General features: G+C 41.4%; 3 protein-coding genes across 17 annotated transcripts in view; 2 read left to right on the plus strand and 1 right to left on the minus strand.

Annotated features, from left to right (window-relative positions):
* Positions 1 to 4878, plus strand: part of MTIF2 (mitochondrial translational initiation factor 2) — a 44608-nt gene extending 39730 nt beyond the window's left edge. For all 9 annotated transcript variants that reach the window (XM_019942719.3, XM_004322659.4, XM_019942721.3 and 6 more), the window contains 4 exons: positions 212 to 352; positions 1975 to 2139; positions 3943 to 4083; positions 4659 to 4878. In XM_019942719.3, coding sequence (XP_019798278.1) covers positions 212 to 352; positions 1975 to 2139; positions 3943 to 4083; positions 4659 to 4831 — 620 coding nt within the window. In that variant the 3' untranslated portion in view covers positions 4832 to 4878. The remainder of the gene's footprint in view (positions 1 to 211; positions 353 to 1974; positions 2140 to 3942; positions 4084 to 4658) is intronic.
* A 1195-nt stretch (positions 4879 to 6073) lies between these two features.
* Positions 6074 to 8717, minus strand: RPS27A (ribosomal protein S27a). Its single transcript, XM_004322660.3, has 6 exons — positions 8699 to 8717; positions 8537 to 8601; positions 8019 to 8073; positions 7526 to 7611; positions 6645 to 6776; positions 6074 to 6259 (listed from the first exon to the last, which is right to left on the minus strand). The coding sequence occupies exons 2-6, from the start codon at positions 8582 to 8584 to the stop codon at positions 6110 to 6112; spliced, it is 471 nt and encodes a 156-aa protein (XP_004322708.1). The 5' UTR covers positions 8585 to 8601; positions 8699 to 8717; the 3' UTR covers positions 6074 to 6109.
* A 2988-nt stretch (positions 8718 to 11705) lies between these two features.
* CLHC1 (clathrin heavy chain linker domain containing 1) overlaps positions 11706 to 13890 on the plus strand; it is a 171469-nt gene continuing 169284 nt past the window's right edge. Inside the window, exon 1 of one of the 7 annotated variants that reach the window (XM_073791647.1) lies at positions 11706 to 13881. In XM_073791647.1, coding sequence (XP_073647748.1) covers positions 13612 to 13881 — 270 coding nt within the window. In that variant the 5' untranslated portion in view covers positions 11706 to 13611. The remainder of the gene's footprint in view (positions 13882 to 13890) is intronic. The other 6 variants (XM_073791648.1, XM_073791649.1, XM_073791650.1 and 3 more) reach the window with 6 other exon arrangements.

A 13890-nucleotide genomic window follows, 5' to 3' on the forward strand; every position in this document is an offset into this window, starting at 1 on the left:
TTAGTAAACATTTATCTAGTGGATTTTGTTGTAAATGTACATTTGGTTCTTTATACTTTATTCAGTTCAGTAGATATTTATAATGCTAAAGAAAAGTGGATTTTGTGGTAAATGCTATTCCTATTATTCCTTTAAATAGATTATTGTCATTTTTGTGTCTGTTAATTTCTAACTGCTATCACCAATAATTTTAAACTTTTGCTGCATTTAGGTGATGTTGACGGTTCCGTAGAGGCCATTTTGAACATTATGGATACCTATGATGCTTCACATGAGTGTGAACTAGAGTTAGTACATTCTGGTGTGGGTGATATTAGTGAAAATGATGTTAACCTTGCTGAAACATTTCATGGTGAGGATTCCATTTCCTGTTTGTTTAACTGTGTTCCCTAGAGCATACTCTGAACCATTTGCTTCTGTCTTTTCTTGCTGGGCTAGTCACACCTGACATTTTACCCCCATCGGTATCCCCCTTCCTGTTGCAGTTCAGTCTCAGCTAGTGATTGAGGGCAAATGGGATGTGCAGTATTGCAGCCACAGCTCCACTGTGGCTGTCATTGTTGTACTGAAACTTTGGGGAACTATTTCAAGCCCCAGTAGTATTTCTTGAATGTACCATTACTGCCTCCTCACCACTTCCAGGTTCCCCCCAACCCAGGCTTGGTTCTCTCTCTCTCTCTCTTTCATTTAGACTTTTTGAATGCTCTTTAATCTGCAATCAGCCTACTCAGTACTTTCCTTCATCTTTTACTTTTGGTTGCCTATTTTTGTTTACTTATAATTTTACAAATTATATTTTTCTTAAATCAAAAGCTCTTTTTACCTTTATATGCCTTGAAGACAAGGGGACTGTTTGTGAGTCAAACTTACGATACACGGAAAGGGGACTCATGACTGCATGACTGTCGCTTTAACTAGGTTTAACATCTAGGCAAAGCACCAGTGTTATTGAGTGATTAATGAATCATTTAGGAAGGGGGTACTTCATGACCTAACTTGATTAGAATTAGATGTTACCTCTACTACTGAAAAGATGTTTTCAATAATGTTGGTTATTTCAAAGTATTTTATGGGCACTGACTTTTCTATTAATGCAGATAGTATGATGCATTGAATGATTTCTTAATGATAATAAGACTTTCAAGGTGGTTCTGTTTTTCTCCTGATTAAGCCATTTGCATAAATTTTTTTTCACACCCCCAAGGTATTTGCAGTTAAATACATTATTTGTTCTTTGGTAAAATGGTCAGCTCCATGGAACTTCTTTCATTTCTTAAACAACTCTTGAACTTTACCAATTAAGTAACTACAGTTGACACTTGAACAACACGGGTTTGAACTGCGGGTCCACTTATACGTGGATTTTTTCAATAGTAAATATTACAGTGTACTACAAGATCCGAGGTTGGTTAACTCCTCGGATGTGGAGGAACCGCATTTATATGGAGGGCCAACCATAAATTATGCTCGGATTTTCAACTACACGGAGGATTGGTGCCCCTAACACCTGTGTTGCTCAAGGGTCATCTGTATTTTTTGAATATCTTTTGGCCAGCTGAATATCTAAGAGCAAACAACAAAAGTTGTAGACTATAAGATTATAATTAATAACAGAATTGTTATTAAAATAATGTAGTATTTCAGTTCTAATCATTTTTTTATTTCTCTGGTATGAAAGCTTCGTTTAGCATATTGCCTTGCACATAATGGTCATTTAAAATAATGTTCCTTAAATGATTGGATTTAAAAATCATAAAGAAATCTTCCTTGTTTAATAAGCCACAATAGAATTTATAAAATCCTTTCATTAATTTAAAAAATTAACTAGTTTTCATGAGAAAAAAATGTAGAATTTACCTCTCCTACTCACTTTTAATTTACATAGAAGCAAAAAATTTAGATTTGAGTTTTTGCTTGGAAGACAAACTGTTTAATGCAATATTTGTGCTACTTTATTGTATTTATGCTTTCCAGGTGTTATATACGGCTTCAATGTGAATGCAGGCAATGTTATCCAGCAGTCGGCTGCAAAAAAAGGAGTAAAAATTAAACTTCACAAAATCATTTACCGTCTTATTGAAGATTTGCAGGAGGAACTGAGCAGTAGATTGCCCTGCATTGTGGAAGAGCACACAATAGGTGAGTGTTCACTGAATGTTTAAACATTCGTATCTAACCTGCTGTAAATAACACTTGAAAGCAAAGTTTAAGGGAAATGTATTTTGCTGTTTAAATATGTTCACTGTTCCAACACATATCCTGTGTTCTAGAAAAAAATGACTACTATAGATAAAGGTTCAGTGTAACTTCGTATGAATTATAAACACCTGCCCTCTGCAAGGTGTTGTGCTTTTGGCTGTGAGGATACAAAGGCAAATAAGGCAGTAAGAACTTGCCCTCTAGTTAGACATAAACCACTAATTGTAATACAGAGTAGACTGGGATGGGAGGCGTAAACATTATTAACAGTGTTGTGGAAGGAGCCATTGATTTTGTCCAGCAGCTGGCAAAGAAATCCACCATGAGAAGAAAATTTACATTTAAATATTAAACATTTAAAAATATTTTTTTCTAACATATCCCTTGGCCAGTTTAACGGCTAAATTTATTTCAGATGGACTGAATCAGTTTATCTCTTCTCTTTCCTCCCCACATCCGGATATTTTTGGTTAACTTTTAATTTTGATGATAGTTTTATATTTCCAGAAAAACTACTGGAGAAGTATAAGCAACTCCCTCCCACTTCACCAGTTGTTTACATTTTGCCCCATTTGTTTTAGTCCTCCCCCTTCAAACACACACACACACACACACACACACACACACACACACATTTTTTTTCTGGGCCATTTGGTAGTAAATTTGAGATATTGTGTTCATTTGCCCGTAAATATTTGCATTTCCTAAACACAAGGATGTTCTCGTATAAAACTGCAGAACAAGTATCAAACTCAGGAAATTGAACATTAATACTCTTATCTAAGTCAACAAGTATGAAACTCAGGAAATTGAACGTTAATACTCTTATCTAAGTCACAGTCCATGTTCCAATTTTGTTCATTGTCCCTATATAATGTACTTTATAAATATATATTTTTCCCTCAGTCCAGGATCACAGATTAGGTTCTTCAGTCTTTTGACCGTGACATTTTTGACGTGTATATAGGCCAGTGATTTTGTTGAATGTACTTTAATTTGGATTTGTCTGTTTCCTCATGATGAGACTCAGTATTTGCATTTTTGGTCCACAGTACAGATTTATTTTAGGCTTTTCTGACCTACTTAACATGATCACACAGAGATTTGTATGTTCTTGTGCTAAGAGCAATTTGGAAAACTGAGTCATATGAGGGTTTCCAGGAGTAAGTGAGAGCACCAAATAACACTAATTCTAGAAACTGGTACATTATAGTGTGTGGTACCGTGTCATTATTGGAATTTGTTTTAAATTTCAGTCAGTAAAAAAAAATTAAGCTGACTCACAGAATTAGTACTCTTAAGTGTATATAAATTACCCATGGTGAGATTAAAAATAAATCAGGCAACAAGGGATGGTCCATTCAAGAAAATATATTGAGGGACAACTGAAAATCAGGTTTTCATGGAGCAGACAGGAATTATACTAATCTTATCAACTGATAGCATCTTCTATTGCATTTTATTCATCCAAAAAAGTGAACATTTCATTTATTTTTCATTCTTTTGGTAAGCACATGTAGTTTTGTTGATTTTCTTTTCCAAGAATACCCAAGGATTTTCATGTTTTTATTTCTAATATTGGCCAGGAAAGTAAAGTTGGTTGAGTTAGAGAAAATTAGGACTTTCTTGCACGAGTTTGTAATTTTTCTCACACCTTTAACTGTTACTCTGCCGAATGTCAGAAATTATGTATTTCTCAGAATTTTTGTTTTCTGTATACTTAATGTTCTCTTCTTCCTAAAGGTGAGGCTTCTATACTAGCTACCTTCTCTATAACAGAAGGGAAGAAAAAAGTTCCTGTGGCCGGCTGCAGAGTCCAAAAGGGACAGTTAGAAAAACAAAAAAAATTTAAATTAATACGTAATGGACATGTTATTTGGAAGGGTAAGCAACATAAAACTCTTTCTATAATATCATATCCAGTCACCAAAACCTGATGATCCTGGGTAACTGAAATCTTTCACTCCCATAATCCTAGTTCAGGCCACTTCTTGCTAACTCATATCTGGCCTCCAGTCCTAATGACTCTCCCAGGATTGTTAGTCCCCAAATCTTTCTAAGGTTCTAAAAATTGGCCCCAAACTACCTTTCCAGCCATGTCTCTCCTACACTTGGATCCACATCATTATATTTTCATCCTTTCTTAACAAGCTTGTGCCTGCCTCGTCTTCATCCTGGTGTAACTCATTCTTCAAGTCCTGAGTATAACCCCCATCCCCTGTAAAGTGTTAACCTTTGAAAAGGGAGACAGTACTTTTCGCTACAAATCACATCTTGTTTATAGCAAACTTCATTTTTCTTTGGTTTCCCTGGTATTTTGTCCATCTTTTAACATGACAGGACTGTAAAATCTGTAAGAATTTCAGTGTAATTTTTTCCTTTTAACACCAGACTACAACTGCACTTGTTGAGTACTTATTTGAGTTATATGAACCATAAGTTTTTTTCTCTTTTTTAAGGCTCATTAATCTCACTGAAACACCATAAAGATGATATTTCAGTCATCAAAACTGGAATGGATTGTGGTCTTAGTTTGGATGAAGAAAAGATAGAATTTAAAGTGGGAGATGATATTGTCTGTTATGAAGAAAAGGAAGTTCTAGCCAAGACTTCTTGGGATCCAGGATTTTAAAATTGTATTAAAAATGTAAATAATTAAATGTTTTGCTTTATTACAGAGCAACTAGTTTCGTCTTACTAAAGGTAATAATTCACCACTCACTACTGGTCAGAAAGTTCTGCCGAGCATTAACAGGTGTTAACTGTCAAAATGCTACAGAATTAGGAAACCTTATTTAAGGACGCGTCCAACTAGAAATCCTGGAGTAGGGAAAGAATATGGCTAAAGGGAATTGTTAATTATTGGTGTATCAGTGAATCTAATAATCAGTTTAATAAACTTCAAGTGCTTACTTTAGTTCATTGATATCAAGAAGTAAGCCTCCCTGAACTGCGCTCCATAGATAAAATATGGTACCAGTCAAATACTGTGAAACGATTATTTTTCAGTGTCAGCAGTACCAATGAGCAAACCTCAGAACTTAAAATTCCAAAGAGGAGTTCACACTCAACATTAAAGGACTTTGGGTGATTTTTTTTTTAAACAGATCTTTATTGTTGTATAATTGCTTCACAGTACTGTTAGCTTCTGTTGTAAAACAAAGTGAATCAGCCATATGCAGATGAATTTTTTAACTGGCAACTTGCGAGCTCTGCCGCCTTTAAACTTCCTTTGTAGGAAACAAGTGTCAATACATTGTAGCTTCTTTTTAGGCAAGGTTATAATACCAATTCACACAAACCAATGTTTCTCAATCTGGGGGTGGCGGAGGTTCCTCCCCACCCCTAGGGGTCATTTGGCAATGTCTGGATACTTTTGGTTGTGGGGAGGGGTAGTGTGCTACTGGCAGCAAGTGGGTACAGACCAGGGATACTGTTCATCACCCTGTGATATACAGCAAAGTCCCTACAACCAAAAATTATCAGTCAAAAATGTCAGTACTGGGGGCTTCCCTGGTGGTGCAGTGGTTGAGAGTCCACCTGCCAATGCAGGGGACACTGGTTTGTGCCCCGGTCCGGGAAGATCCCACAAGCTGCGGAGCAGGTGGGCCCATGAGCCATGGCCGCTGAGCCTGCGCGTCCGGAGCCTGTACTCCGCAACGGGAGAGGCCACAACAGTGAGAGGCCCGCGTACAGCAAAAAAGAAAAAAAAAGTCAGTACTGCTGAGGTACAAAGAAACTGACCTGTATCTAGACAGCTGGATACAACATAATTCTGCCAAGTACAGGTTACCTAAGAAAATAGTGCGATCAATTTGATCTTTAAAACCCACTTTTAAAATCACTGAAATAAAACTCAACATTTAAACAGTAGTTCATTAGTTCATGTCTTTTATTAACCAATATACAATCACTTGTCTTCTGGTTTGTTGAAACAATAGGTCAGACAACATTTGCCACAATAATGTCTGTCAAAGTGGCTGGCCATAAAAACTCCAGCACCACATTCATCTGAAGGGCACTCCCGACGAAGGCGACTGATTTTGCCATTCTCATCCACCTAAAAAGCATAAACTTGCTGTTAAGATAATCTTACAACATACTGTGAAGTCTAGCTTAAATGACTCAAAGTATTTAACCTTTTAATCACACAACAGTGATATTTCTTAGTACTTACAAACCGAAGCACCCCAAATTCTCACCAATAATTACTACAAGAAAAAAGTTCAGAGTTTTTAAAGCCCAGCCTTGCAAGAAGTGGACAGAGTTAAGGCCTGAACCCAGATCTGACTTCAAAATCAGAAACTTAGTTTGGAATAAAGTACCTAGAGGTAAACCCCATTATATAGAGCTTATTCAAATACCAAACAGGAAAAAAACCTGAACTTTTATATTAAAGAGTTTGAAGCCAGAGATAAATTATTATCTTTAATAATTTGGCTCACCTTATAGTATTTCAGGACAGCCAACTTAACCTTCTTTCTCTTATGCTTGTTCTTCTTGGGAGTGGTGTAAGACTTCTTCTTCCTTTTCTTAGCACCACCACGAAGTCTCAACACAAGATGAAGAGTGGACTCCTGTTATTGAACAGAGAACAAAACAGCCTTTAAAAATGGTTACATTAATGCTACTGCTCCGTGGAGAATGGACAACCAGCATCATGCACATTCTAACTGGATATGACAGGAAGTACACCCACACATGGGGGAGTCAGAAAAAAAGAGGTATCTGATTCCTATGTAAACTCTTAGTTCATAGACAGATTAAGGAACACATTAAATTACACCATGGGATGCAATATGCAAAATCTAAAACGTAGAAGACTATAGCAGCACTTCTCAAATGTTGGTGTATCAATCACCTGGGAATCTGCTAATCTAATGCTATTCTCCCCACTTTTTGAGTATTAGTCAAAATTTCCAAATTAAGATACAAATATTCATACTTAAGGGACTTCCCTGGTGGCGCAGTGGTTAAGAATCCACCTGCCAATGCAGGGGACACGGGTTCAAGCCCTGGTCCAGGACGATCCCACACGCCGCAGAGCAACTAAGTGCGTGGCCAAAACTACTGAGCCTGTGCTCTAGAGCCCGTACGCCACAACTACTGAAGCCTGTATGCCTGGAGCCCATGCTCCGCAACAAGAGAAGCCACCGCAATGAGAAGCCCGCGCATCGCAACGAAGAGTAGCCCCCTCTCGCCGCAACTAGAGAAAGCCCACGTAGCACAACAAAGACCCAACACAGGCAAAAATAAAAAAATAAATTATACTTAAAGGGCTGCTTTCCTCAATTATACTTAAAGGGCTGCTTTCCTCCAAACAAACCTTTTGAATGTTGTAGTCAGACAAAGTACGTCCATCTTCCAGTTGCTTGCCAGCAAAGATCAGTCTTTGCTGGTCAGGAGGAATTCCTAATGGGAAATAAGTTGAACAAACAAATTAAGTGACTGCAAAACAAGCATATCTGCTCAAGATTTATAATCTTGAATCAAATAAATGGTACTAACATCCATCAGTGAGTTCTTACTACAGGGAAAGTGTAATTGTAAATGTTTAAACGGTTTATCTCATTTAATCATAATACATGTTAACCACTTTACAAATAAGTATACATGTGTAAATTAACTAACACGTCCAAAATCACACACGTGAAAAGTACTACAGCTTGGCTCCACGCTGATAAACGTCTGTCTACTGTGTTATTCCAAATGCATTTTTGTCAATCTGACCTCTTCCCACCACACAAAGAGCAGGTATGTCTAGCGCCTGACAGGGCCTCTGCAGGTTAGTTTTTCTGAATCAGAAAATGTTAACTTGCCTTCCTTGTCCTGGATCTTGGCCTTTACGTTTTCTATTGTATCCGAGGGTTCGACCTAGAAGTTTTGAAGTGCAGACGTATAGGTAACACAATCAGGAACTAGAGTAATCGCTCCATTCCGTTGGAAGGTCATCAGGGAGCCGAGTCGGTGGGGGCTGAAACCTACCTAGTAGAGCCCTTGGCTCACGCAGCTGGAGACAGGCTCCCCGGCGCGCACGCTCCCTCCCCCAGCCCCGGGCGGCGGCGGCCGGGCCACACGTGCTCGCGCCCACCTGCGGGGGGCGCTACCCTCCCGCCTCGCGACCCCGGCAGCGGCTACCTGGCGGGAACCACCAGAGACAACAGATTCGGACTTTAGGCATCGGAAACCTGCCCTAATCCCCAGCTCAGTTATTACGGCCAAGTTTTAGAACCCAGGTTCGGAAACGTATTCTAAGGCGGAAAGCAGCGCGCGTGCCGAAACCCGCCTCAGGTCCCCCTCCTTCACGCCGCGACTTCTCCCACCGCCTGGCCCGTACCTCGAGAGTGATGGTCTTCCCCGTCAGGGTCTTCACGAAAATCTGCATATTGGCGGCGGTGCCACCTGAGGGTGAGGAAAAGGAGGAAACGGTGAGGTTGGGGAACAGAGGAGGTGCGACGGCAGGCCGCGGGCCGCAGAACAGCCCAGAGTACACACTCACCGCAGATGGCGGATCCGAAAAGAAGGGCATCGTGCCGGCCCACGGGCTTTCCCGGGGCCCCCGCGGAGGCCCCGCCTCCTAGGCGGCCACGTCAAGTGCCTGAGTGCTGTCGCAGCGGCTGTCCAGCCACGTGCCAGACCAGGTCGTGACCTCATTTCTCCTTCCGGTAGCCTGGCTTATTTCTCACTTTAGCTTTCAGAACGCTCTTGAAATAGCAGATTTAAGCAACTTAAAAATGTCTTTAAAAGAATTTTCCACCGTAGTTGACGTGGCTAAGAGGGTCTTTAAAAGGGGGTGGGGTTGAGGGGGCCTCATGAGGAAAACGGAGGAAATGGAAGTGTCTTCTGGGAATTGTAGTTTTCCGCTGCTTTCTTTTCTCTAGGACTACTCGTCCCAAGATGCAGTTCCACAGCCCTGGGCTCCCTAGTTACTATCGCCTAACCCTGGCGTCGGGATTTGGAGGAAGGGGTTAAGGTGAGGAGGGAGCAAGGGTGAAGCGCAGTAATGGTTTCGGGGAAGGTGGAAACGGGTCGGAAGTGACTAGGAGGGAAGGTTAAGAGGTTGGGGAAGAGTGGGGGACCGAAAGTGTCATCACCCACTTACTGAGGCGGTGAGGGGCGGATGATCAGCGATCTACCACCAGACGCTCCCCTGGGCCTTCAAGGGAAGGGCACACCTGTGGCCACTCCAGGCAAGCTGAAAGATAGGTGGTATCCTCAAAACCGCTTGTCCGTCCTTGTCTCGGCCTGTACCCCCTCCCCGCCTTCAACCCCGGATGTTCTCCTAGTTTAAGGAAGATTCTGTCTTATATGTCACTACGCAGTGTGAAACGGTTTAATATGTTGAAAATCTCTGGAGTTTTCAAATTTTCAAATGAGGCCACATGGGAAGGAAACCCGCGGAAAGGTTTATTTATTGTAGAATTTCCAAGTTTGGAGTTGGGAGTTGTGGTGAAAGTCCTAAGAGGAAGTTTTTGGATTATGGGTGGGGGGCTGTCCTGGCAAGGCGGGAGAGTTAACTCCCTTCCCCTGGCCTTTCGCCGCTGCGCAACCACAGAATCCTGTGCGTGCACCTTCCTAATGTCTTCTCTCTTTATCTCTCTATGCCCTCCTCTCTGCATCTCCATCCCCAAATTCAGGTTCCTTAATTTTCTCTGTCCCCAGTTTTTTTCTAACCCACCTTCACTTTTGCCTCCAACGTATAAAAAGTAAAAATGATTATGTCATTAATGCTACTTCACCTTCAAGACAAAATCCAAATTCCTTAGTGTGATAGCCTCTGCCTTCCTTACAGCCTCGTCTGCCAAACCCATTACTCACTTATCACTGAGCTAATTGAAGTTCCTGACAAGCTCTTTCATGCTTTGGCACTTCTGAAGAAAACGTTTCTTCTCTGTGGAACGCTCTCCTACCATATTCTGCCGGCTAATCTCCACCTTTACAAAAAAAAACTCCTCGAAAGAGTTGTCTATACTCATTGTCTCTAATTCTTTTCCTTCCATTGACTGAACCCACTCCTATCAGGCTTCTGTCTCCACCATTCCAGTGGAATAGCTCTTGTAGTTACTGATCACCTCCGTGTTGTGAAATTCAATGGTCATTTAATCTTATTTGACCTATCAGCGGCATTTGACACAGATGATCATTTCTTTCCTCTTTGAAACACTTTCTTCACCCGACTTCCATCTCTCTTCTTCCATCTCCCTGGATGCTCTTTTCCAGGCTGTTTTGTTGCTTCCTCTGTATCTACCAGGCCTCTAAACTTTGGAGTGCCCCCAATGCCCAGTCCTTGGACCTCTGCTTTGTTGACATTTCCCAGATCATTTTCCATTCTGTTTCATAACTTTTAAATGTCATTTATATGCATATAACTTATAAACTTATTTCTCACTCAGACTCACCAGAACTTCAACATGTCTAATAGGGAGGCCCAAACTCCTGATCTTATGAAATTGATATTCCCATCTCATTAATGGCAATTTCATCTTTTCAATCGCTGAGGCCAAAAATTTTATGGTCATCCTTGACTGTTCTCTCATACCCACATCGAATCCCTCAGCACATCTTGGTTTTACTTTTAATGTATATGCAGAACACTTCGCACCGTCTCTGCTACCACTCTGATTCAAGCCACCGTTACCTTTTGTCTGGACTATTGTAGTAGCCTCCCAGTAGCTCTTCTGGTTTTGACTCTTGTCTTCACAGAGCAGCAAGAGCAATTCTTTGAAAATGGAAGTCAGTTGTCATTCTTCTGCCCACAGCTCTCCAATGGCTTTCATCTCTCTCTGAGTTAAGCCTAAGTTCCTATAAGCAAGGCTGTCACTCCCACACTGGAATGACTGGAGGCCACAGTTCAGCTCATTGTTCCTCTTGCCACGTCTTCCCAGAGAAAGGAGCATCTTTTTCTAACCTGCACAAAGGTGCCCCATGGGCTGGTAGTGCTCCTACCTTTAAGGCCCTATATTCTACGTGATCTGGCAGCTACCTCTCTGGCCTCATCTTTCTTCTCTCCTTTTCTCATTCTCTTCTAGTCCTTCTGGCCTTCTTGCTGGCAGATATGCTATCCTGCCTTGAGGCCTTTGGACTTGCATCTCTCTCTGCCTCAACCACTCTCCTCCCAGGAATCTACATTACCTGCTTTTTTCAGGTTTCTGAAATGTCACCTTATCAGTGAGGGCTATTCTCTTTCCTGACTTAATGCCTTATGTAAAATGGCACCCTCCCACCTTTCTTACTCTCTATACCCCTTTCCTTCTTTTATTTTTCCCCATACAACTTACCCCCATCTGTTATACTGTTTTTTACTCCTGTGTCTTCTGTCTCATTACTTGAATGTAACCTCTGGGAAGTTAGGGACTTTGTTTTGTTTAGTACTGTATCTCTAGTGCCTAGAATAGCGGCAGACATACAGTAGGTCCCCCCCCCAACATATATATATTTTTTTGCGGTACGCGGGCCTCTCACTGTTGTGGCCTCTCTCGTTGCGGAGCACAGGCTCCGGATGCGCAGGCTCAGCGGCCATGGCTCACGGGCCCAGCTGCTCCACGGCATGTGGGATCTTCCCGGACTGGGGCACGAACCCGTGCAGGCGGAGTCTCAACCACTGCGCCACCAGGGAAGCACCCCCCCCCCCAATATTTATTGAATAAATAAATGCAGCACAGATTAAGCATTGTCCTGGATGTTGTTTCATGAGATGTTTTCCCTAATATTTCCCTGCCCTCTCCCACAGACTAGTGAGGTGCCCCTCTGGGCTTTTGTAGCCCGTTGTGCCCACTGGTCACACTGCCTTCTCTGCTCTGTGGCAGAGGTTCATTTAACTAGAATCAATACTTGTCTAGGAGCACTTGTGACTTGTTTCCTCTGTATCCCTAAGTGTCTAATTTGAATGAGTGAGTGCAAGGTAATCTGAGTTGTTCTGTGTAACTCAGTGGCATTTTGTAGATGCTGAGAAACAATCACTTTAGCTGTGTTCAGATTTGAGGGCACAAGTCATGTCTTCTGAGCAGACCAGATTATTGCTCAGTGATTACTGATTAATAATCAACTTTCTTTTTTTTGGGGGGTGGGGTGGGTGGTGACATCATGTGCTCTGCTAGAAACTGTATTATGCACTGGAATGCATATGGGTGGGGAAGGAAGATGGGGAATGAGAACATTTTGGTTCCTGATCTTATCAAATTTAGAGCCTACTGAGAGAGGTAGAGAATATAACCAGAATTCTGAGTAATAATATCATGATAGAGGAAGTGCACAGTACATGGGAGAACATAGCAGTGGCACTTGATCAAATTTAAGGGAATCCAGGGCAGCTTTCCTGGAGCTGTATAGGCTGAGATCTGAAAAATAAAGCCAAGTAAATGAGAGTGGAAGTACTGTATGTATCTTATGGAGGAGAGGTGAGGATGCGGGAAGGGAATGCAGGGATGGGGAGAGAATTATGCAAGACCCTCAGGTAAGAGAGCAAGTTTATAGGAGCGTATGGGGGTTATGAGGAGGACAGGGACATGAAAAGACTAGATTTGGTCAGAGAAAAAGTCCCTGGTTCCTATAGGGCATTCATAGACTAAGGAAAGGAACTTGGATTTTATCCTAAGGGTAATAGGAAGCCACTGGTGTTCAGATGTGACCACCCATTCCCCAGTGATCACACCCATTCCTTCCTCCTTTGACTTTTATCATTTACTATCTGAAATTACTTTTTTTTTTTTTTTTTCCGTCTGCGCTGCTCGGCTTGCAAAATCTTAGTTCCCCGACCTGGGATTGAACTGGGTCCACGGCAATGAAAACGCTGAGCCCTAACCACTGGACGGCCAGGGAATTCCCGGAAATTACATTATTTATAGTCTGTCTCCCTTAATAGATTGTAAGCTATCAAGGAACCAGGGACTTTATATTATTTATAACTGTATTATGCACTGGAGTGCATATGGGTGGGGAAGGATAATGGGGAATGCTGAATCTCTAGCTATAAAACAATGCCTGGCACTTAATAGACACTCAGTAAATATTGGTTGAATGAATGAATAAAAAAATTGATTTCTTATTTAGGAAAACTGTTGATCCATTTATGGATTATTGCTTTGTTGGAACTACTTTATGTTCACTTATAATTGATTTCTCATTATCCAGTTCATCAATATAAAGATAAATTAGGTCTTTTTTTTTTTTTTTTTTTTTGTACACGGGCCTCTCACTGTTGTGGCCTCTCCCGTTTTGGAGCACAGTCTCCGGATGCGCAGGCTCAGTAGCCATGGCTCACGGGCCCAGCCGCTCCGCAGCATGTGGGATCTTCCCGGACCAGGGCACGAACCCGTGTCCCCTGCATCGGCAGGCGGACTCTCAACCACTGCGCCACCAGGGAAGCCCTAGATCAATATTTGACTTAATTTATTTTAAGCTTTAGATTAATTGATGGTCTTTTTCTTTCAGGCTTATAAAAGTTTTGGCTTTGTTGCAAAACCAAGTCAAGACTTTTCTCTGGTGAACAGGTGTGCAGGCTGTGACATGTCTGTCCAAGAAATAAATAAACATGCAGTTCTCCCTCCTATCATTAGTAGAAGTGACAAGGAATTTTTGGAAAGAATGCAAAGATACATAATTACAGAAACTGAAAGAGTGGGCTGTAATGAGGAAGGACCTGCTGATGAATATTACATCATATACCGAAACGTTTTTGATAAGGTATCATAA

This window comes from Tursiops truncatus, chromosome 14, assembly GCF_011762595.2.
Source record: "Tursiops truncatus isolate mTurTru1 chromosome 14, mTurTru1.mat.Y, whole genome shotgun sequence".
In the NCBI taxonomy this organism is placed as follows: domain Eukaryota; kingdom Metazoa; phylum Chordata; class Mammalia; order Artiodactyla; family Delphinidae; genus Tursiops; species Tursiops truncatus.